This window comes from Dendropsophus ebraccatus, chromosome 11 (genome assembly GCF_027789765.1).
Source record: "Dendropsophus ebraccatus isolate aDenEbr1 chromosome 11, aDenEbr1.pat, whole genome shotgun sequence".
Classification (NCBI taxonomy): Eukaryota; Metazoa; Chordata; class Amphibia; order Anura; family Hylidae; genus Dendropsophus; species Dendropsophus ebraccatus.
This window is the reverse complement of record NC_091464.1, coordinates 25,030,174-25,055,463: the sequence shown is the minus strand read 5'-3', so window position 1 is coordinate 25,055,463 and position 25,290 is coordinate 25,030,174. Positions and strand designations below refer to the sequence as shown.

Sequence of the window (25,290 nt, the reverse complement as noted above, 5' to 3'; positions counted from 1 at the left end):
TATCAATACTGGGGGAGCACAGGGGGATTATTAATACGGGGGGAGCACAGGGGGATTATCAATATGGGGGGGCACAGGGGGGATTATCAATACGGGGGTGAGTACAGGGGGATTATCAATACGGGGGGAGCACAGGGGGGATTATCAATATGGGAAGAGCACAGGGGGGATTATCAATATGGGTGGCACAGGGGGGATTATTAATATGGGGAGAGCACAGGGGGATTATTAATATGGGGGGAACAGGGGGGATTATTAATATGGGGAGAGCACAAGGGGTATTATCAATACGGGGGAGCACAGGGGGGATTATCAATATGGGGGGCACAGGGGGATCAATATGGGAAGAGCACAGGGGGGATTATTAATATGGGAAGAGAACAGGGGGGGGTTATTAATATGGGGGGATTATAAATATGGGGGGAGCACAGGGGGGATTATTAATTTGGGTGGCAGAGCACAGGGGGGATTGTTACTATGGGGGGCAGAGCACAGGGGGGATTATTAATATGGGGGAGCACAGGGGGGGATTGTTACTATGGGGGGCAGAGCACAGGGGGGATTATTAATATGGGGGGAGCACAGGGGGGATTATTAAAAGGGAGGCAGAGCATAGGGGGATTATTAATATGGGGGGAGCACAGGGGGGATTATCAATACTGGGGGAGCACAGGGGGATTATTAATACGGGGGGAGCACAGGGGGATTATCAATATGGGGGGGCACAGGGGGGATTATCAATACGGGGGTGAGTACAGGGGGATTATCAATACGGGGGGAGCACAGGGGGGATTATCAATATGGGAAGAGCACAGGGGGGATTATCAATATGGGTGGCACAGGGGGGATTATTAATATGGGGAGAGCACAGGGGGATTATTAATATGGGGGGAACAGGGGGGATTATTAATATGGGGAGAGCACAAGGGGTATTATCAATACGGGGGAGCACAGGGGGGATTATCAATATGGGGGGCACAGGGGGATCAATATGGGAAGAGCACAGGGGGGATTATTAATATGGGAAGAGAACAGGGGGGGGGTTATTAATATGGGGGGATTATAAATATGGGGGGAGCACAGGGGGGATTATTAATTTGGGTGGCAGAGCACAGGGGGGATTGTTACTATGGGGGGCAGAGCACAGGGGGGATTATTAATATGGGGGAGCACAGGGGGGGATTGTTACTATGGGGGGCAGAGCACAGGGGGGATTATTAATATGGGGGGAGCACAGGGGGGATTATTAAAAGGGAGGCAGAGCATAGGGGGATTATTAATATGGGGGGAGCACAGGGGGGATTATTAATATGGGGGATCACAGGGGGATTATTAATATGGGGAGAGCATAGGGGGCATTATTAAAATGGGGCAGAGCACAGGGGGATTATTAATATAGGGGGAGCACAGGGGGGATTATTAATATGGGGGGATCACAGGGGGATTATTAATATGGGGGGCAGAGCACAGGGGGGATTGTTACTATGGGGGGGCAGAGCACAGGGGGGATTGTTACTATGGGGGCAGAGCACAAGGGAGATTATTACTATGAGGACAGAGCACAGGGGGGATTATTACTATGGGGGACAGAGCACAGGGGGGATTATTAATATTGAGGGAGCACAGGAGGGATTATTAATATGGGGACTACACAAGGGGGGTTATTAATATGGGGCGGAGCACGGGGGGATTATTAATATGGGGGGGAGCACAGAGGGATGCCATAATACACACACTGCTTCTTCCTAGTAACAAGGGGGGGGGGGAGCTTTTAGCAAGTTTCGCCCTGTAGTTCAAATGACCTAAAAACGGCCCTGTGGTGAGGGTCCGGGTGCTAGGACCCTCACTGATCAGTAGAACAAAGGGGCTGAAGACGTCAACCCCTTCTTCTCTGCTATAAACTGCTAATACATCAGTCTAAGGAATTATAATGGAAGCCTATGGAACTTCTGGCAATTCTGTATACCGGAAGTTCCCTAGGCTCCCATTATAACATACATTGCTTGTATTAGAAGTCTCAGCGCATCTGCCCCTTCTTTCTACCGATCATGTCAGAAGTTTGTTTAAATGATAATTACACTTTAAAGAGCAGAGTACAATCTAGAAATCAAACTAGGAAATGTATAGCAATGTAAAAAGGTGAGTTTGCCATCAGGATTATTGTTTTTATGGGTAGAACAATTTACTTTTGCTCATTTTGTCAAGATTCATTTGAATTTCAGAAAACCTTTATACTGTATGTGCTGTGAGAAAATCTTCAAAATAAACGGATTGGCCAAATTTTTAATTTCAAAACTAGTTGCACTTTTGTCTGTGGATTGTGTTTGGTACCAGAGTTAAAGGGGTACTCTGATGAGAAAAACATATTTTTAAATCAATGGGTTCCAGAAAGTTGTATAAAGTTTGTAATTTACTTCTATTTTAAAGTCTTCCAGTACTTATCAGCTGCTGTATGTCCTGCATGAAGTGGTGTATTCTTTCTAGTCTGACACAGTGCTCTCTGCTGCCACTGTCCAGAGCAGTAGCAAATCCCTATAGAAAACCTCTACTGATTTGGACAATGCCTGTCATGGACAGAGGTGGCAGCAGATAGCAGCGTGTCAGACTGAAATAAAAACACCACTTCCTGCAGGACATATAGCAGCTGATAAGTGCTGGATGGCTTGAGATTTTAAAATAGAAGTAATTTACACATCTATATAACTTTCTCATACCAGTTGATTTGAAAAGAGTTTTTTTTTTCACCGTAGGAGCCCTATAAAGAGAAAATCAATTACCTTTATGCTAATCCTACAAAGAGAACCAATTGCCTCTCCTGACCTACCTGTTTTAGTAAATACTTTTATTTCCTATGAAACAACAACTCTGTTCTATGTTCACTAGAAATATATGGCTAAATTATCTAATGAATTATCAGTTGAAGCCATGTTCCCATAGTGTTTGACACTATCCTGCTGCTATTGCCAGAATGTAGGGACATGCTACCAACTGGTAACACCCATTTGGAAATTTAGTCATATGTTGTTAGTAAAAATAACAGGATAATAGCACAACACAGGGCCATACAAAGAAATTTTACAGAATCTCATGGGGACTACAAGTATTTACTAAAACAGACAGGTCAAAAGAGATCCTCTTAAAAGCAAGTCCTAGCACTAAAAGTGCACTAGGGCCCCTAAGGGAGGTTACTTAGAGACAGTCTATACTATATACTATAATAATCCATCAATAACTTCAAAAACATAAGAAAACAAACAAAATGTAATATAAACTATATACTATTTAACTAAATAATTTTTCAGCAGCTTTCATTTTTCTTCTTCTGTCTACTTTGGATATAGCAACCCAGTCAACTTCCTTCATCTTTTTTATGGAAGCTGGAGTTTTGAGGACAGAACCAGGGGACTTCAAAGATCCTTCAGTAAAAAGCTAGAAGCAAAGAGACATAACAGATTAAACAAATAGTATTTGCTTGAAACTGATTTGTTCTAGTATAAAACTGCATCAAATGGCTGAAAGGTGGGTGCACACAATACCATAACAAAGGGTAGTCAAGGTGGGCAATCAGCCAGAAATACTGTTTACATGAGCCATCTTGGAAGGGAGGGGGGAGGAGTGTGATCAGAGTAGGGACGGAGTAAACAGCAAAAAGCACCAGGCTCAGAACTGGGGGGGGGGGGGGGAGAGTGAAATGATAATAATAAGTATGGAAGGAATTGTTAGTCTCCAGGAGGGGGGGGGATTGAACAAATATTTTACCTAACCAGATAACCCATTTAAGAGAGCGAAGAAGGGCTAAAAGAAACATTAATTCAATTGGTACATCAGCTACGTATATATAGCTTTGGATGTACACATTAATAATATTCATTTAACAAAGTATACTTAGCAGAGAACAAAACACTTTATAGATAACCAATGTTCTGTAGCTCTGCAATCCACACAATCAGCTACCTGGGTGAGCATTGAGATAATAACAAATGCAGCACAAAGATTGTGTAAGATTGTGTAATTTTGGCACTTTTAGCTTATTTCTTCACCTTTCTGCAGCTCTTGTGTCTCAGGTCCTAGTGTGATCATGTGACCAGGAAGCTACTGTATTTTCCAATAGTGTATTGCAGTCTGGTCCTTGGTATCCCCCTAGTTACCACAATTTGCTTTTCCAGTCTCCCTCCATTGAAAGTTGCACCTCTCATATAGGTCTAGAGACCTGTGGAATCTACTTTTCCGGAAATTTATTCTCCACTGTCCCCACCAATTGATCATTCTTTTTTATTATTTGGGCCTTATATAATTCCTCACCCACTTAGAAGCCTGTGTGTAAAGTGAGCAAAAATAGTACTACACACAAATCCATTCTCTCTCCATGAGAGAGAGAGATTTCTATGAATTTCTGTGTGTTACTATTTTAACTTTCCTAACATATACAGGCTTATGGGTGGGCATACATGTAGTATATGATATTCAAATGTACCAAAGTATCAATGCACCTGTTAAAGTTAGCAAGGTAACCTATGGAGGACCCAGAAAGGAACAGTGGGGGGACGCTACCACTGACATAAATGTAAGATATCTCATAACAGAAACAGAATTTTTAATCAATTGCTTTGGATGAAACTTATTTTCAAACATATTGTTAAAATAAAACACATAATGGGGGAGATTTATCAAACATGGTGTAAAGTGAAACTGGCTCAGTTACCCCCGACAACCAATCAGATTCCACCTTTCATTTTCCAAAGAATCTGTGAGGAAAGAAAAGTGGAATCTGATTGGTTGCTAGGGGCAACTGAGCCAGTTCTACTTTACACCATGTTTGATAAATCTACCCTAATATTTTTAATGGAACAACCCCTTTAACATGTTGCCTGAATTAAAAAATGTGGACACTTAACAGTCAATTGATGTTTGAATTTCCTTTTCAACAGATTTAGTAGAAAAATAAACGGATATATATACCAGTTTGGTCTTATTTATTTTCCTACTAAATCTGTTGAAAAGCACATTATAGTTAACCATAAAAGCAAATCTCCAGTTTATTCTATCGAGTAACAAATACCTTTTTTGGATTTACGGTATGGGTAATAGGAGTTGAGTGAGACAGATGATACAATGCTTTGAATGAACTGTCATTTCCACATATTCCCTAAAATAAAATAGAATAAAACACATTTAAAAATATTTTAAACCAATGAACTCTTCAAACATTACATAATATCAAACTAGGTCTAGGTTCACACTATGTAAGAATATTGGCCATCTTTTATAACAATGTCCGTCATTGCGCAAACAACGTTCGTTATTTCTTGGCACTGTTTGCACAATGACAGCTGTTGTTATAAAAGATGTCTGTCATTTTTGCGTAATGTAAAGTAACCCTAAACGCGCACAGTCGTTTAAACACATTTGCCAAAAAGTAAAAATTGTATGAATTCTCCTCTTCCTATTAGACTTTATGAGTTCTGTAAACTAAAATTCATCTATGTGATCAGTGTAGGTTTACACAACCTTCACAGGGCTCAATCAGTCTGTGGTGGGGCCACACAATTGACTGCTGGTGGAATTTGTAGTTTTGCAACAGCTGGAGGATCGCAGTTTGACACTTGTTCCTTATTGCATGGTGAGATGATTGATGATTTTCAGCATGTCAGAATAGCCTGATCAACTGATCAGTGAGGGTTTGTGTGGTCAGATCGCTAGCATTATTACACAGGGAGATATTGGCCAGTTCAGCCAATAATCACCCTGAGTAATAGGGCCCTAAGCCTGTACACTGTTTCATTAGTTATAAAAAGCAGTTTTTGCTCTTGGGACAAGATATAACCTGTCGGTAAACTATGTAAAGACAAACCTGTATACAAGAGTGAATAGACAGCTTACTCTCCTCTAATACCCCGACACCTCCAATACCTCTCCTCGGGTCTGTTACTAGAGACAGCCCTTTCTTTACAACGTTTTGAGGTTGTGTACACACATGGCGTTTTTGTTGCGATTTTGCTGCAAATCTCATATTTTCAGTAAAATAACTATTTTTGCCACAACCCTGGCAAAAATGGTGCAGTGTTACCAAAATTGTGCAATTTAAAGCAAAATAGCAGGAAGATTATGACAAAACTACAACAGATACACCAACAAAAATGCCACATGTGAACAACAGTTTCAGCTGTAAACAATGTCAATCTCTTTCAAGGTAGATGTTAAAAATATATTCAGTGGGGAAAAAAAGTATTCGATACACTGCCAATTTTGCAAGTTTTCCCACCTACAAAGAATGGAGAGGTGTGGAATTGTTATCATAGGTATACTTCACCTGTGAGAGACGGAATCTACAAAAAATATTCCAGAATCACATTATTTAGCATTTTATTGCATGAAATAAGTATTTGATACAACAGAAAAACAGAACCCAACATTTGGTACAGTAACCTTTGTTTGCAATTACAGAGGTCAGACGTTTTCTATAGTTCTTGTAGTTTGTACACACTACAGCAGGGATTCTATCCCAGGTTTTAAGGGATGTCGTTATGCAACATTGAGTTTCAGCTCCCTCCAAAGATTTTTTATTGGGATCAGGTCTGGAGACAGGCTATGCAGTCAGGCCTCCTCTACATGTTTCGTTGCTAAAGCAATGTCATCAGGAGAACAGACATAACCCTGACGAGTACTACAAGCACACGTCCATTGCTTGTAGTACTAGCACAGATCTGCAGTCTGAGTTAGTTCATATATTAAAGTGACTGTACCACCAGGCCCAGGCTGAAGCACTGGAGGCGGGCTGACCTACCCTTAGTGGGAGGAAACCCTAGCCCCTCTATGATAGGGCTCCATTGATTCTAATAGAGTCATGTCATGGAGGGGCTAGGGTTTCTTCCCACTAAGGGTGGGTCGGCCCACCTCCAGTGCTTCAGCCTGGGCCTGGTGGTACAGTTTAGACTTTAAGAGAGTTATATAGGCAGTTAGCCATCTCTCAATCATATTATGTACTTCTATTTACCTAGCCTGGACGTGATGTGTTTTTAAATAATCACAATCATTTATTTATTTTAATGTTTTAAAGGGGGGTCTTTTGTTACAAAGGGGTTTTGTACCCCAAGCCGTGTGCCTGTGGGTTGAGTTTATAGTATTTTTGTAACCCCGGACCCCGTGAGAGGGGTGTGTGTCAGTGAGGCTATGCAGTCGGCTCCCCACTGTATGTCAGTGAAAAGAATCAAGCTCACAGACTCATCAGGTGATACAGAGCTGGGAGAGGACTTCGCTAAGCACAGACTTCTCCTGGCTCGTTCTCACGATCGGTAAGGGTCTGAACATTTAGACCCTTACCGATCACATGTCAAAATTTCTTTATAATGGCAGTGACATGTTAAGCAATTAAATATTATTCTTTATTAGCTATAAACTGAGTATATAAAGGTATATTACCAACATCTAAAATGGGAAAATTCCACACAGACAAACCAACGCAGTATAGGCTATGGTATACCAATGTGCATGCTGATAGATATACACTGCACACAAATGTAACATTTGTACTGAACGTGCTTTGTGATTCACTGCCAAAACACATTGTGAAATACATGCCAGGTCTGTGAAGTTGCAGGGGTTCTGGTTTGTGTGGGGAACCTACTCTTCTACCTTATGACTGATTTATTTTTATAGGGTATTGGATACAGACTGATGGGGGAAAACTTGTTTTTATCTTATTTTTTAACACAAGGCCGTAACATAACAAAATGTGAAAAAGTGAAAGCGTCTCAAATGCATCGTAAGGATATGATCACTGCTCAAAACTGCTCTGAATAAAAACCCTCAATGGGAGGTTTCATGCAGAACTGCAATTAAAAGTAACATGTACAACAACATTTTACCAAAATGTCTGTAGGCTCGGAGCTGTCTGAGTGGAAATCAAATTCTAAGGCAACTTTTCTTTTCTTCTTTTCTAAACCTTGTGGATGTGTAATAACATTTTCACACTTTGGTGGCGTCTTCACAGAAAATCTCTGGAAGTATAGGGATGTACAGTGACACAGAACAGGAAGGGAAACAAAAAAATCAACAAGAAGGTTACAGAAATAAAAGATTAGAAAATATGACACCCTAAGGGTGCCTTCACACGTACCGTATCGCTGTGTATTTATCGCTGTGAGTTTCTCGCACATAAATCCACAGTGATACTGATTGCTATCAAGTCAATGTATGTGTATTCTCACTGCGTGTTTGGTGCGATTTTTACATGCGAGTTTTGATTTTCATATGATTTTCACAGGCGAGTTCAACACCACAAAAAAGCGCAGCTACTTTCATGCAAGTTTGATGCGAGTTTTGTGCGATAAATAAGCAGCGATACGGTACGTGTGAAGGCACCCTAAAGAGGTATTCCACCCAAAATCATTTTTACATTTATAAAGAGCTCACTAATGGCTTTCCATTTTTGTAAAATAAAATAATAATAAAAGTTGCGTGCAGTTTTTATGCATTTTACATGGACTCACCCCCTCTGGATGCAGAAAAACAGCTAAACTGGGTCCTCTTTGTCTCACTCTCTGCTCCTGGTCCCCACCTTTTGAGACATGGATCATGTGTTCTCCATCTCTTCGAATGGCTGGGTTAACCCTGCCCACTAAAGACACGGTGGACACATGACCCACTGACATCACATACAGCCAAGCCTAAGCCCTCCCATCCTGTCAGTCTCCCCCCCCCCAACTGCAGTGTAAAATATGTTATGCGGGTCATGTCACTTCGGCTCTGCTACATAATGTGGGTATCAGCTTTGCTACATCATGTGGGTATCAGTTTTGCTACATCATCAGCTCTGCTACATCACAGACCAATCAGGCAGAAACACTGCATGATGGGAAATGAATTTCCTGGCTGGCCCCATCTTGGATATAGATTGGCTTTTAGAAAAACTTGTAACATGATATAATACACTGCAGATGTACTCTTTAAGGCTATGTTCACACAATGGTTTTTGAGGTGAAAATATGGCTGTGTTTTGATAATTACGGCGGTAAATAATGATCATGCTCTTTACTTACATCTGTAATTATCAAAATCCGGCCATATTTTCACCTCAAAAAACATTGTGTGAATAAAGCCTTACTTTTTTTTAGATTTAAAAGAACACAAAAACTGTAGAAATTTACCAAGCAATTTTTGCAAACAAACTAAATTGGTTCTAGTGAACTGCAGGGTGGGAGAAACAGGTATTTGTTGTGTCCATAATACAGGTAAATCCATATTTTCCCCTTTAAAAGTAGCCAAATTCCAGGGGTGGGGTGGGGGGGGGGGGGGAGAACAAAAAACTTATTCTTGGCAAAGTAGTAAAAATGTTTCTTTTGCCTATAAAAATATCTCCTGTCAGAAATGTTTTAGACATTGTTTTGGGGAAAACCATTATCATTATGACTGTAGGATAGAAAAAAAAAGACAAGTTTGGTCAGCTCTCTTAGAACACCATTTACACTAGGCAGGAGCACGTTGCTATAGCTGAAATTGCAAAACACAAAAACACAGAGAAATGCAATGGCAAGATACAGACCCAATATGCATATGAAAATCGCTAAAAGCATCCCCCAAATGCCAGAAAGAAAAATCCATATTTTGTTTTTAGCAGTTGGGAGGCTGCTTTTAGTGATTTTTATATCTGTATTAGGCTATGTTCACACTGTGTATGTTTCCGGCCGTAGTGCGAACCGCGAATATACGCACGTAGTTTTGAGGTTGATGCGTTCGCTTGAAAGTATACGATATACGCCCGCACAATGCACACTACGTATGAGCTTACGGCGCAGTGAAAAATAAACAAGACCATTGTTTAAGGACGGAAACGTTGAAACTCACGGCCGTGGATTTCCATGCAGTCCAGGACGAAGTAGTTATTTCAGCCAAATTGAACTTGATTTTTCGATCCAAAAGGTTCTGTGTGGTTTACGGGGCTGGGCGAAGATTTCCAAGTAAATGACCTGCCTCAGATCGCTTCGAAACAAGCTAGGGAAGCATAACTGTACTACGGGCGTATGTTCGCGGTTTGTACGCATCCGGCCGCATGTCTACTTTTCCCACGCCTACGTACTTGCAGCCACGTATGAAATGCGGCCGGACTCATACGCAGTGTGAACATAGCCTTTGTCTGTATCTTGCCATTGATGTGTTGCATTTCTTTGTTTTTGTGTGTTTGCAATTTCAGCCCTAGCAACGTAGAGTAGATGCGTTGCAGGGCAGTCCTTTCCCTGCTTGTTCTCCCGATCTAAGTGTTCAGACCCAGTCCGATCAAAACTTTTGACATGTCTCTATGACATGTCAGAAGTTTTTACAAATGACAGTGACACTTTAACCCCTTGCCTCTAAAGCCTGTTTTGGCCTTAATGACCAGGCTCATTTTTCAAAATCTGACCTGTCTCACTTTATGCGCTTATAGCTCATAATGCTTTAACGTATGCTAGCGATTCTGAGATCACATTACCAATATGTCCTCTTTATTCTGGCATAATTTGGGAAACATATTTTACTTTTTTAGGGTGTTATGGGGCTTAGAAATTTATTAGCAAATTATCACATTTTGTGAAAATTTCCAAACCTGATTTTTTTTTAGGGACCAGTTCTTTTTTTAAATGGATTTAGAAGGCTTGTATACTGGAAACCCCCATAAGTGACCCCATTTTGGAAACTAGACACCTTAAAGAATTAATCTAGGGGTATAATGAGCATTTTAACCCTACAGGGGCTGGAGGAAAGTATGCACAATTAGGCCGTAAAAAAAAACGAAAATTTAAACTTTTAAATAATATATACGTTTAGATTAAAGTTTCTCATTTTCAAAAGGAACATGAGAAAAAAAGCATGCCAAAATTTGTAACGCAGGTTCTCCTGAATACAACGGTACCCCAGATGTGGGCGTAAACCACTGTATGGGCACACAGCCGGGCTCAGAAGGAAAGGAGCGCCAATTCGCTTTTTTAATGCAGATTTTGTTGAAGAAGTTTCTGAGCGCCAGTTGCATTTGCAGAGCCCCTGTAGTGTCCGCAGAATAGAATCCCCCCAAAAGTCACCCCATTTTCGAAAGTACACCCCTCAAAGAATTCATCTTTGGGTAGGATGAGCATTTTGACCCCACATGCATTAGAGGAAAGTATTCAAAATTAGACAGTAAAAATGAAAAACACGAATTTTTCCAATAATATGTTTGTTTAGTTTGAAATTTCTCAATTTCACGAGGAAGAAGAGAAAAAAAATACCCCAAAATTTGAAAAGGAGGTTCTCCTGAATACAACGGTACCCCATATGTGGGCATAAACCACTGTATGGGCACACAGCCGGGCTCAGAAGAAAAGGAGCGCCAATTAGCTTTTTCAATGCAGATTTTGCTGAAGAAGTTTCTGAGCGCCAGGTGCGTTTGCAGCGCCCCTGTAGTGTCCGCAGAAGAGAAACTCCCCAAAAGTCACCCCATTTTGGAAAGTACACCCCTCAAAGAATTCATCTTGGGGTGTGGTGACCATTTTGACCCCACAGGTATTAGAGGAAAGTATTTAAAATTAGACAGTAAAAATGAAAAACTTGAATTTTTCCAATAATATGTTCGTTTAGTTTGAAATTTCTCAATTTCACAAGGAACATGAGAGAATCCGTACCCCAAAATTTGTAACGCAGGTTCTCCTGAGTACAACGGTACCCCATATGTGGGCATAAACCACTGTATGGGCACACAGCCGGGCTCAGAAGAAAAGGAGCGCCAATTAGCTTTTTCAATGCAGATTTTGCTGAAGAAGTTTCTGAGTGCCAGGTGCGTTTGCAGTGCCCCTGTAGTGTCAGCAGAATAGAACCCCCCCAAAAGTCACCCCATTTAGGAAAGTACACCCCTGAAAGAATTCATCTTGGGGTGCAGTGAGCGGTTTGACCCCACAGGTATTAGAGGAAAGTATTCAAAATAAGACAGTAAAAATGAAAAACTCGAATTTTTCCAATAATATGTTTTTTTAGTTAAAAATTTCTTAATTTCACGAGGAACAGGAGAGAAAACGTACCCCAAAATCTGTAATGCAGCTTCTTCTGAGTAAAACGGTACCCCATATGTGGGCATAAACCACTGTATGGGCACACAGCAGGGCTCAGAAGGAAGGGAGCGCCAATTTGCTGGAGCAAAACCGCAGCTAGTAATAGTTATTAGAATAGCGCAGTTACTAAAATACAAAAAAAATTAGATTACAGGTAATGTGGGGTGGTCACGGGCAACCTGGGGTGGTCACGGGCAACCTGGGGTGGTCACGGGCAACCTGGTGTGGTTATGGGCAACCTGGGGTGGTTATGGGCAACCTGCGGTGGTTACAGACAATCTGGGGTGGTTACGGGCAACGTGGGGTGGTTACGGGCAACGTGGGGTGGTTACGGGCAACGTGGGGTGGTTACGGGCAACGTGGGGTCGTTACGGGCAACGTGGGGTGGTAACAGATAAACTGAAGTGCTTATAGGTAATCTGGGATGGGTACCTGTAATTTGTGGTCGTTACAGGCAATCCGGCGTGGTTACGGGCAATCTGGAGAGAGTCACTGGCAATCTGGTGGTTATAGGCAACGTGCGGTGGTCAGAGGCAACGTGCGGTGGTCAGAGGCAACGTGCGGTGGTCAGAGGCAACGTGCGGTGGTCAGAAGCAACGTGTGGTTACGTGCAATCTGGGGGGTTATGGGCAATCGGGGCAACGTTCTGCAGCCTCCTCCCACCGCCCGATCAGCGGGAGAACACAAATCTCCCCATAGACGCTGTGGTCGCATTGACCGCGGCGTTTACGGGGTTAACTGGCCGCGGGGAGCGCGGCTCCCCTCCGGGCAGAGGCAGCGGGAGGATGCTATGTGACATAGCCTCCTCCCGCTGCCCGATCACCGTCAGGGACAGCGGGGGGGAGGCAGGGAAAGCATGACGTTCCCCAAATGTCATTTTGCGGCAAGGGGTTAGACTACAGTGGTACATTGGTTTAAGAGTAACTTGGATCAAGAGCGTTTTTTCAAGAAGAGCTCACTGTTTTTCCAAATTGTAACTTGGTTTAAAAGCATTTCTTTGGTTTAAAAGCTCCCTGTACTAGGTGGAGGGGGAGCTGGGGAGGGGCATCGCCTGCACAAACTGGTCTACAGCACTGTACTCTGACCCTCACCTTCCAAATCATGGCAAATCTGTCAGCCCTTGTGTTTCCCATCCTCTCCATTCCTGGTATAATGTGCCTGCACTCATAGTCAACTATACACACTGCTGTTATAATCTGCCTGCACTCACACTCAGCTATACACACTGCTGCTATAATGTGCCTGCACTCATACTCAGCTATACGCACTGCTGCTGCTATAATGGGCTTGCACTCACACTCAGCCATTCACACTGATGTATAGAAAAGTTTCTGTCACTGTCCTTCTGCACAGCTCTGTGATTCTCACTTCCTGATTGGCCCATGCTGAACACACACCCCTCTCCCATTGCAGTCATGAGACCGCACAGACCTCTGAAGCAGCCCTGCTTCTCTATTCTAGCCTGTTATACTACACTACTGCATCATGGTGATCTGCATCTCCATCCTGTATCTACAAACTGCTGCTGTTTTTTCAGGTTTATGCACTTACTATACATTATACTCCACATGCTGGTTGCTATACTGGACAGTAACCGATAATATTACATATTCAGCTGTTTCTCATCTGTTTGTTTCATCTGTTCTACATGTTATTTAGAATAAAGAATCATTATTTTTGGAGTGGGGAACCAGTTGTCTGTGATTTCTAGTGCGAACATTTGCTTTGGTTTAAGAGTAATTTGGATTCCAAGCACGGTCCCGGAACGAATTATGCTTGTAATCCAAGGCACCACTGTATATTCAAATAATTAAGATAAACTTAAAAACACTACCATAGAGGCATTATATGGACTTGTTAAACAGTGGCGTAACAAAGTAGCTGGGTGTTCACGAGTTAAGGGTGCCTTTACACAGAGAGATTTATCTGACAGATTTTTTAAGCCAAAGCCAGGGATTGATTTGAAAAGAGGACTCTTTCCTTTATGACCTGTTCTCAGTTTATTGTCTTTGGCTTTAAAAATCTATCTGTGTAAAGGAGCCCTAAAACTGTTTAGCTGGGCCCTGAAGAGCTACACTACTGCATTAGAGATCCCATGTTCTACACTTCAAAGGCTGCTCTAATCACTCATATTAAAGGGGATGTGTCATTAAAGGGGTTATCCAGTGCTACAAAAACATGGCCACTTTTCCCTCTACTGTTGTCTCAGTTCAGGTGCGGTTTGCAATTAAGCTCCATTTACTTCAATGGAACTGAGTTTCAAAACCCCACCCAAACTGGAGACAACAGTAGGGGGAAAGTGGCCATGTTTTTGTAGCGCTGCATAACCCCTTTAAGGAAACCAAGTCTAAACTGATGCATTGTGTGAAATTAAACATATTTAAAATCTACAAGCATTTCTGAAACTGTCCTGTTTGAGAGATACGGACATACTAATCCTAAGTACTATGACAAGTTATGCTCCTCACCCCATTGCCTACATAGAGTTTGCATGTAGTAGGGGAAAGGTTAAAACTTTATAATGGGTGATTGCAGTAATGTAAAATCATTACAAAGACAAGGTAGGCCCACTGTTAATAACATATATGGTGCAGTGGTAGCGGTTAAATGGGATCAATCCCCCGGAAGTTCCCGTGAGGCTGTGGCTATGTTCACACCACGTGAACATAGCCACATGGCAACAACGGCCACTTAATGCAGTGTGGAACATTGCCGCTTGTTCTATGGGATCCCGGCCGGAGCGTATACACATTGTATATGCTCTGTCCGGGATCCCATGCCGGGCTGCAAAGAACTGACATGTCAGTTTTCTGCGGCCACAATTCAGTGAATTGCGGCCGTAGGAAACCCTGTCAGTTCACACAATTAAGCGAGCAGCTCTGGCCGTTTGCTTCATTGTGCACTATGGGGAGTTCTGATGCAGGTGCACGCTGATGCGCCCGCATCAGAACACTACGGCCATAGACCCCAGCCGGGTCATGGAACGGCCGGTCCGATACGACGTGTGAACATAGCCTATGTTCACATGTTCAACTAAAATAAAACAATACATTTCTACCTTTGTGATAACACTCTTGCTGTTTTTAGATGAGGTCCGGGGAAATTTATGCTTATTGTCCAACATTTTCCAATTCTCCTTCAGTGGTGTTTGTATTAAAACAGATGATGCAGAATACTGTATATCTCCAATTTTGGCTGATTGCTTTGGAGTCTCTGTAAATACAACTTGAACTTCCTGTAAAAAAAAAACAACCCACGTATATACTAATGAACTGAAGATCTATCGTACATGCCACTGCCTCCACTAATGATTATATAGTTTACCTTGTGCTGCATCCTTTTTTTCAAATTCATTTTCTCCTTTAAAGGATAAAAATATAATTTAAAGCATTAAAGAAAAGTTGTTAAATTACCCAAGTGTACATAAAAAAGAACAATAGCTAATAATAGCATAAATCTTATTTATAATGCTTATTTAAGTTACTAAAAATAACTAGTAATAAAAGTGGAAGTCTTATTTAAGTTACAGCTACCCAGACAGAAGGCTGTATTTAGCCCCAGGTTACTTAGATAGGAATAGACTGGGTATACTTCTTTCCTTTTTACTACATAAAAACTTACAACAGTTTAGTGAATTTTATGTTAGGTAAACTCTCTGGCAAGTATGTAAGTGGTACATGTGGTATGTGACGAGTATGTGAGTGGTACATGTGGTATGTGACAAGTATGTGAGTGGTACATGTGGTATGTGACGAGTATGTGAGTGGTACATGCAGTATGTGACGAGTATGTGAGTGGTACATGCAGTATGTGACGAGTATGTGAGTGGTACATGTGGAATGTGACGAGTATGTGAGTGGTACATGCAGTATGTGACGAGTATGTGAGTGGTACATGCAGTATGTGACGAGTATGTGAGTGGTACATGTGGAATGTGACGAGTATGTGAGTGGTACATGCAGTATGTGACGAGTATGTGAGTGGTACATGTGGAATGTGACGAGTATGTGAGTGGTATATGTGGAATGTGACAAGTATGTGAGTGGTACATGTGGAATGTGACGAGTATGTGAGTGGTACATGTGGAATGTGACGAGTATGTGAGTGGTACATGCAGTATGTGACGAGTATGTGAGTGGTGCATGTGGAATGTGACGAGTATGTGAGTGGTACATGTGGTATGTGACGAGTATGTGAGTGGTATATGTGGAATGTGACAAGTATGTGAGTGGTACATGTAGTATGTGACGAGTATGTGAGTGGTACATGCAGTATGTGACGAGTATGTGAGTGGTGCATGTGGAATGTGACGAGTATGTGAGTGGTACATGTGGTATGTGACGAGTATGTGAGTGGTACATGTGGTATGTGACGAGTATGTGAGTGGTACATGTGGTATGTGACGAGTATGTGAGTGGTACATGTGGAATGTGACGAGTATGTGAGTGGTACATGCAGTATGTGACGAGTATGTGAGTGGTACATACGGTATATGACAAGTATGTGAGTGGTACATGTGGTATGTGACGAGTAAGTGAGTGGTACCTGTGGTATGTGACGAGTATGTGAGTGGTACATGTGGAATGTGACGAGTATGTGAGTGGTACATGTGGAATGTGACGAGTATGTGAGTGGTACATGTGGAATGTGACGAGTATGTGAGTGGTACATGCAGTATGTGATGAGTATGTGAGTGGTACAGAGTGGTACATGCAGTATGTGACGAGTATGTGAATGGTACATGCGGAATGTGACGAGTATGTGAGTGGTACATGTGGTATGTGACGAGTATGTGAGTGGTACATGTGGTATGTGACGAGTAGGTGAGTGGTACATGTGGTATGTGACAAGTATGTGAGTGGTACATGTGGTATGTGACGAGTATGTGAGTGGTACGTGTGGTATGTGACGAGTATGTGAGTGGTACATGCGGAATGTGACGAGTATGTGAGTGGTACATGTGGTATGTGACGAGTATGTGAGTGGTACATGTGGTATGTGACGAGTAGGTGAGTGGTACATACGGTATATGACAAGTATGTGAGTGGTACATGTGGTATGTGACGAGTATGTGAGTGGTACGTGTGGTATGTGACGAGTATGTGAGTGGTACATGCAGAAATGTGTTGAGTATGTGAGTGGTACATGTGGCATGTTACGAGTATGTGAGTGGTACATGCAGTATGTGACGAGTATGTGAGTGGTACATGTGGAATGTGACAAGTATGTAAGTGGTACATGCAGTATGTGACGAGTATGTGAGTGCAGTGGCGTAGCTACCAGGGTCGCAGCGGTCGTCGCTGCGACCCGGCCCGCTACGAGGGGGGGCCCCCTTGCCACTGCACTGCTCCCCCCTTAAATTACTCTTGTGACCGCAAGCATTGATTTGCTTGCGGTCACAAGAGCGGGCTCGTCCGGGCCCCCGGCTGATGCGCGGCTGCCGGGGGTGTCCCGTCCTATCCCCGGCAGCGCGGCGCATCAGTGAGCTGCCTGGGGCCCTGACTTCCGGCACAGGAAGTGCACGTCAGAAACGCTTCCTGTGTCAGAAGGCACAGCCCTGACGTACAGGGAGCTCACTGATGCGCGCGCTGCCGGGGATAGGACGGGACACCCCCGGCAGCCGCGCATCAGCCGGGGACAGCGCCTGAAGAAGAAGAGGATCGCCGGGGGAGCGGGTTTTCAGGTGAGTTTGTGTGTTTGTTTGTGTTTTAAATACTGCTTAGCATAGAGGAAAGGGGGGGCATCTATAATGGGGGGAAGAGAAGGGGGGGGCATCTATAATGGGGGGAAGAGAAGGGGGGCATCTATAATGGGGGGAAGAGAAGGGGTGGCATCTATAATGGGGGGAAGAGAAGGGGGGGGCATCTATAATGGGGGGAGAAGAGGGGCCATCTTCAAGGGGGGGGAGGGGGCCATCTATAAGGGGAGGGGGTATCCATAAGGGGGGGAGAAGAGGGGGCCATCTTCAAGGGGGGGAGAGGGGGCCATCTATAAGGGGAGGGGGTATCTATAAGGGGGGGAGAAGAGGGGGCCATCTTCAAGGGGGGGGAGTGGGGGCCATCTATAAGGGGAGGGGGGCATCTATAATGGGGGGGAGAGAGGGGGCATCTATAATGGGGGTAGAGGAGGTCATCTATAAGGGGAGGGGGCATCTATAATGGGGGGAGAGGGGGCATCTATAATGGGGGGGAGAGGGGGCATCTATAATGGGGGGAGAGGGGGTCATCTATAAGGGGAGGGGGCCATCTATAAGGGAAGGGGGGTGCAACATGCAGTGGGGGCCATCTATATATACTATAAGGGGGTCACATAGAGTCAGGGCTACCCACCAAATGAGGGTGTAAAGGGGACAGTACAGATGTGCAGTGTGTATAGAGATGAGGATGGTGTCAGTGTGAGGAGACTAATATGTCTGTCTGGCAGATTCTGTGGATTCGTGGCTCGGAGAAGTTCTCATAACGGCCCAGGACAGATGGAAAAGAAGATGAAAAGGAAAGAACTCCGATCAGAGAAGACGTTCCCTGTGAATCACCTGATATATCTGCACTGTAATGTATATGGTGTATACAACCTGTGTGGAGCTGCTTCCACCTCTATATGACTGTATGAGGTGATAGTGATCTGTGTACAGTGGATGTTATTCAGTAGCAGAGGTGGTGTTAGTCAGTATGTGGCGGTGTTAGTCAGTATGTGGCGGTGTTAGTCGGTATGTGGCGGTGTTAGTCGGTATGTGATGGTAATATTTGTTACTTGTTATCCGGTACTGTGTTTTATTGGTCTCAGTATACTGGTTTTGGTCAGTAACAATGTGGTGGTGATGGTAGTAGTTGTGGTGTGGCGTTTATATTTGCCCCTTGTATACTTGTATTATTGGCAATATTGGTCTCAGTATACAGTAACAGTATGGCGGTAATATATATGGTGATAATATTTTCACTTCCTCTATGCTGGTGTTATTGGTAATATCTGTCTTGGAGTGTGTGTATATATATATATATAGATATATACATACACATACACACACATACACCTACCAGTAGCATCACTTGGTCGTGAAAGGGGGGGGGCCCAAGTTGACCTCTCGCACCAGGGCCCAGGAGACATTAGCTACGCCCCTGTGTGAGTAGTACATGTGGAATGTGACGAGTATGTGAGTGGTACATGCAGTATGTGACGAGTATGTGAGTGGTACATGCAGTATGTGACGAGTATGTGAGTGGTACATGTGGAATGTGACGAGTATGTGAGTGGTACATGTGGAATGTGACGAGTATGTGAGTGGTACATGTGGAATGTGACGAGTATGTGAGTGGTACATGTGGTATGTGACGGGTATGTGAGTGGTACATGTAGTATGTGACGAGTATGTGAGTGGTACATGTGGTATGTGACGAGTATGTGAGTGGTACATGCAGTATGTGACGAGTATGTGAGTGGTACATGTGGTATGTGACGAGTAAGTGAGTGGTACATGTGGTATGTGACGAGTAAGTGGGTGGTACATGCGGTATGTGAGTGGTACATGTGGTATGTGAAGAGTAAGTAAGTGGTACATGTGGTATGCGAGTGCTACATGTGGTATGTAACAAATAAGTGAGTGGTACATGCAGTAAGTGAGGAGTATGTCAGTGGTGCATGCTGTATGTGATGAGTATGTGACGAGATACATAAAAATAACTTAAAAAAAAGTACCTTTTGCTCTTTCTCTTGCTGAAGGTGTTTCTTAAGTGTGGTTATTTCATTAATTTTGTTTGACAGTTCGGTTTCCTTAATACAAATAAAAACAATCTTGGTGTTACCATTCCACATGTCAAAGGGGTGTGTCCTGACAGTCTGGCACTGTCAGCACTGAATGGGCAGCATTAAAGTGTGTAGGAGCACATCCCAAAGACTATTCAAAGACTATGTTCCCACAATGTAAAAATAAGGGCAAATAACAGCCATTATTAATGATCATGTTATTTGCCCTTATTTTTAAATTGTGGAAACAAAGCCTAAAGTCCTAGAATTTTATTTTATGTGGAATACATGTGATGCGCAAATGGCATATGCCCAAACCCGCTTATCTAAAATTAATACACAGACAGAAATTCCGAAATAATGTGGTATACATGGCCACGGGATTTATTAAGGTTTACTCAACTTAAAACATGTATCAAACACTTATCTTTATTTATTAAATATAACATTTTATAAATTCCAATTACCCTATTTTAAACTGTGTACTAAAGTCCAAATTATATATTAAAATAGCAATTAAGCCTAACCAATTAGCAAGAAAAGACAACAATGTCCGCCCGTAACTATCCTGGGGTGACCCACCCCACCAATGCCGGCGCAGCCGAACATAAGCCCAACTGCGCAGAGGCCAACTCTATAATGCTCTGCATCCCTAGATTAAAAATATCAAAGCCTACATCGGATAGATAAACACCATCTACCCGATAAAGACCGGGTACAAAACCTTTCAAATCCAAGTGACGATAGCAAATCCCGTCAACCGTGGCCATGAAGTTAGACATTCCCCTGTTAAGATAACATCTAATCATATTGAGGTAAGTATAACCAGGAAACGACCATACTAACCTCGGAATGACTTCAGAAAAGCATAAGATTGTATTCGGGTAGAGAGAATGTAATACCCTAAAGGTAAGTCTAAAATCACCAAATAATAAGTCAGTCCGACGACGTCCGATGTCATTACCACCTAAATGTATAATAAGTACGTCGGGTGGCGGCCAGACCCTGCAAACCCCTTCTACTAGATCTACCAAGTTCTCCCAACGCATCCCTCTGACTCCGGCCCAATACACCGACACACCATCCAGACCTAAGTTAGCAGTATATGATCTGTCCAAGGCACGTCTGTGCGCCCAGTAAACGAAAGAGTGTCCCAAAAACCAAATGATAGTAAGTGTCGGTCCTGAAAAGATTAAAAACACAGATGAGGTCTAATATACAGTTTATATTTATCAGATTTCCATCTACCAATATTTTTAATGTAAGGGGGGGCAGTCCAATTCTGAACGCTTCGGTTGCCGCGCCTATGCGGAATGAGTGAGCAGAGAATCCAGCTAAGTCAATATCTAATTTCACCAAACATTTCCTAAATATGGAGAAGAACTGATATTTGGATAAAGACAGACCATTCTGATGTATTAAAAAGGAACCAGCCGAATACAGACGGACCAACAGGTATTCAAGAATCATACGAACAGGACAGGCCCTACTATTATCAATAGATCTCAGAACTAGCGTCGAACCCTTACCGGACAAATCGGTTTTTGATCGTCCAATAAATAAATCATATCCTTAGAGGCTTTTACATCTTTAAGACCCAATGCCGAACAAGACGAAACATTATCAGCTACCAATTCGCCGATACGGAAGGCTCCAAAAAATGCCAAGGAAAAAGAAACCTTAAATAGGATAGCCTCATATGTGGACAAGCAAATTTCATCACAAGCATCCATCAAAAGCAATAACAGTGGGTACGTAACAGGCCTACGCCCATCTGGAACCGAACCTCTAGATAAACGCACACCTTTCAACAATTGCTTAACAGCAAAGCAAGCAGATATCGAAGGTATGTTAAACCACTTCTGAAAAAAGGATATCCCGGAGACAATCTTCAATATAATAGATAAAGACACACCGTGCGCCAACAATTCAGCCAAAAAAGACAGAAATTGCAGTGGAGAGGAAGAAAGCGTGGAAAAACGGTGGCTACGACAAAAAGAGCACCATCTTATCCATGCAGCAGCATAGGCTTTCCACGTGACTTTTGATAGCGACCTCTCTAGGAATCCGCACACTAAGTCCATATCAAATCCCAAAGACTGGGCAGGCAAGGAAATCCCTCCAGATCTGCTCCTGGCACCAAGGACCGAAACTGATGAAGCTGTTGACGAGATAAAGCGTCCGCTATAACATTAGAAGCTCCAGGTACATATTTCGCCTTAAACCATATATTCAGGTTAAAACACCGTAAAAACGAATGCCATAACAACTTTACAACCAAATCAGATTTAGCAGACATACAATTAATTGCAAACATGACTCCTTTGTTGTGGGTGTTAACAAGCAACCGTTTATTTCTAAAATCATTTCCCCATAAAGTAAGAGCAACAAATACAGGAAATAATTCTAACAACACAATGTTCTTGACCACTCCTTCTGCAATCCACTTAGGGTGCCACATATCAGCACCAGTGTCTATCCCAAAAAGCACCAAATCCACAGCTGCCTGCCGCATCGGTGTACAAACCAAGAGCTTTTGCGTCAACAAATTCCTCCTGCCAAACTGCCCTGCCATTAAAATCAGACAGAAAGGAAAACCAAACTTTGATGTCATCTTTCAAGGGTAACGCGATACGAACAAGTGAGTAGGGAGAGGCCTCTTGTAGCCGCATACATCCTTCTACAAAACACCTTCCCCATCGGCACAATTCGGATCGCAAATACAAGGTTGCCTAGTAAAGATTGCAATTCCTTCAAAGAAGATTTTTTCTTTTTCAAAAAAGCAGACAACAAGCCAAGGATTTTCTTAATCTTCACCTCGGGCAAACAAAACTCCATTCTAGTAGCGTCAATGACAATACCCAAAAATTCTAACCTAGTACAGGGCATAACGGTTTTGTTCTGGGCCAAAGGCACACCAAACTCTAAACCCATTTCTTTAAACGAGGATAACAATTTCAATCACCAGAACGCGAACTTTCCACAAATAAAAAATCATCCAAGTAAGGACAACACGAGCTGATACCACACCTTTCCTTAACCACCCATTCGAAAAATGACGAAAAAGACTCAAAAGTAGAAGCAGGACATAGAAAATCCCATAGGGAGGGATTTATCAAAGTAATAATTACTATGCCATATAAAGCCTAGAGAATTAAAACCTGTCGGACGAACGGGCAACAATCTAAATTCCGACTCAATGTCGGCTTTGGACATCAAGGCATTCTGCCCACATGACCTAACTAAATCCAGCGCGGTATCAAAAGAACTATAGCGAACTAACACTAGTGATTTATCGACTGAGTCATTTAAAGACGCATCCTTAGGAAAAGAAAGATTATGTATAAGCCTAAATTTGCGCGGTTCTTTTTTAGGAATAAGACCCAGTGGTGAGATTCTGAAATCAGAAAAGGGAGGGGATTGAAAAGAACCCTCAACCCTCCCTTCTCTCAACTCTGTGGCTAATTTTTTATCCACCTCGGACTTATTAAACATCACCAACTTCAAATTATCAACAATTAAACAGCCTTCACCTGCATAACTGGGAATGGAAAACCATTTTCAAAACTGAAGATCAACAAGTCAGCCATCTGTGTGTTTGGGTATCAATCTAACCATTTGCGCATTATGTCCAGTCTCACAGGTGTCAACGTTTTTTTGAACCGAATCTCTAACAACAGCTGTTTGTTGCATGTTGTGAACAATCTTTTAAAACAACGGGACACCAGGTGAGATCCGGCACAGTGTGCACATTCGTGTCTGTATTTGCAAGACTGTGCCCACTTACAGGAAGACTCGTTGTAGGCGAAGCACAGTCCTTTACGAAAGGACTGTGCTGGAGTAGCCGACACCGTAGGACGATTCCTCTGCAGGATCATTAATTGTATCCCCAGTCTGACATCTTTTTGGCCCCATTTAAGGTTCGGATATAACGATAACTTTTGTCGAAACATCTCGTCATAATGTAGCCATGCTGTACCGCCAAAGCTACTATAAGCATCCAAAATTATGTCGACATGTTGAAATAGTGAGGAACACACAGTGGGATAACGTTCCCCTAAAACAGATGAGTAAATACAAAAAGCTTGCAACCAATTATTTAAGGATTTATAAATAACAGGTTTCTTTTTGTCGTTCTCATCCTTGTCTTCTTTTCGCTCTTTAAATTGCGGCAACAGCGAAAACAAATCCATAAACTCCAATCTCCAAATCTTATCCTTAACAGATTGTGTCAGATGAAAGCCCAAAGGTGAGACATTACACGGTAACACTTCTTTAAAACATACGTCAGGTATACCAGGTTTCGTGGCTGGGACAGGTTGTTCAGCCTGAGTCCCACCAGAGCAGCAACAGTCCAACACAGGCATCTCATCATCAACCGACTTACTAACCCATGCAGCACCGAAGGAGTCTATACCCATGATAGTAGGGGGAGACATCAACTTAGCAGAATCAACAGTATTAGACATTTTATCATTGCCCAACATCCTTAATAATGTGGCGATCCCAGACAATAAGGGTTTATCAATGTTAACAGCTTGCCCAGTATAAGATCCAACAACAGGCATTGCAGGGGGGGGGCGCTAAACGCACCACATCCAAATTATCTGCCCTCTCGGCCTCCTTCTCAGCTGCTGCAGGTTTCGAGTCCGACACCTCAACAGCCGGCGTCTTCCTCTTCTTAGACTGCCCTTTCTGGCCTCTGCCCGAAGGCTGGATAGACGACGCCATCTTTCTCGCTCTCTTTTGCCGCCCTCCGGACCGCCTGCGAATGACGTAATCTTCTCCGCCTCCGGTTCTGCCTCTCGCTCCGCCTGAAGAACCGCCTCCATCCTCGACGCACAGATCAATCTCCTCATCGGCCATAACGGCTTTGCTGGACCCCGGGATTCCCGAAGCTCGTACACCGGACCCGGTAGGCATCGCTCCTTCATCTTCGGCGGTAATGGAAAGGCACTGTTTTAGCCAGTCCTCTCCACCCAAGCCCGACGCTCTGGACAGTACTTTATAATAAAGATCTTCCATTGCGCAGCAAAATATGTCCACCACGGCTAGGGATAGGAAGCTCCTTCTTCTTCGTCTTGAAATAACTGTATAAACGGTTACCGGCATCTGGTACTTTTAACACGCTGGCATGATGACGTCACATTGGATTCTGACCAATTAGTTGAATACTTACTGATCTCTGCCCAGTAACCAGCAGTTGATTATGCTTCTTCCTGGAAAATAAGCTTTAAATATGAAAAACAACTGATCTCCCATAAGGGGAGATCAGACTACAAAGATAAATATCTATCCCTCTCTATGGGTAGCCAATGCACTCACATGTTTCCCTTTCGCTATTTGCTCCAGGGATAATTCAAGACCATCCTTCGCTTTCTATGACTTTTGTCTTTCAGCTAAAGTACATGTAGCCAGGACTATCATAACACATTTTAGGCTATCTTCCCACTTCGGGAACATATCGGGGAAAGGCGGCTGTCTCAATATAATCACA

At 43.0% G+C, this 25,290-nt stretch overlaps 1 protein-coding gene across 1 annotated transcript in view; it reads right to left on the bottom strand.

The window, feature by feature from the left end:
- Positions 1-2,668: 2,668 nt before the first annotated feature.
- Positions 2,669-25,290, bottom strand: part of LOC138767644 (synaptonemal complex protein 1-like) — a 42,708-nt gene continuing 20,086 nt past the window's right edge. The window contains exons 8-13 of the mRNA XM_069945293.1: positions 19,746-19,820; positions 15,378-15,413; positions 15,112-15,288; positions 7,866-7,997; positions 5,060-5,146; positions 2,669-3,429 (exon numbers count right to left, since the gene is read on the bottom strand). Of these exons, the coding sequence (XP_069801394.1) occupies positions 3,283-3,429; positions 5,060-5,146; positions 7,866-7,997; positions 15,112-15,288; positions 15,378-15,413; positions 19,746-19,820 (654 nt within the window). The 3' untranslated portion in view covers positions 2,669-3,282. The remainder of the gene's footprint in view (positions 3,430-5,059; positions 5,147-7,865; positions 7,998-15,111; positions 15,289-15,377; positions 15,414-19,745; positions 19,821-25,290) is intronic.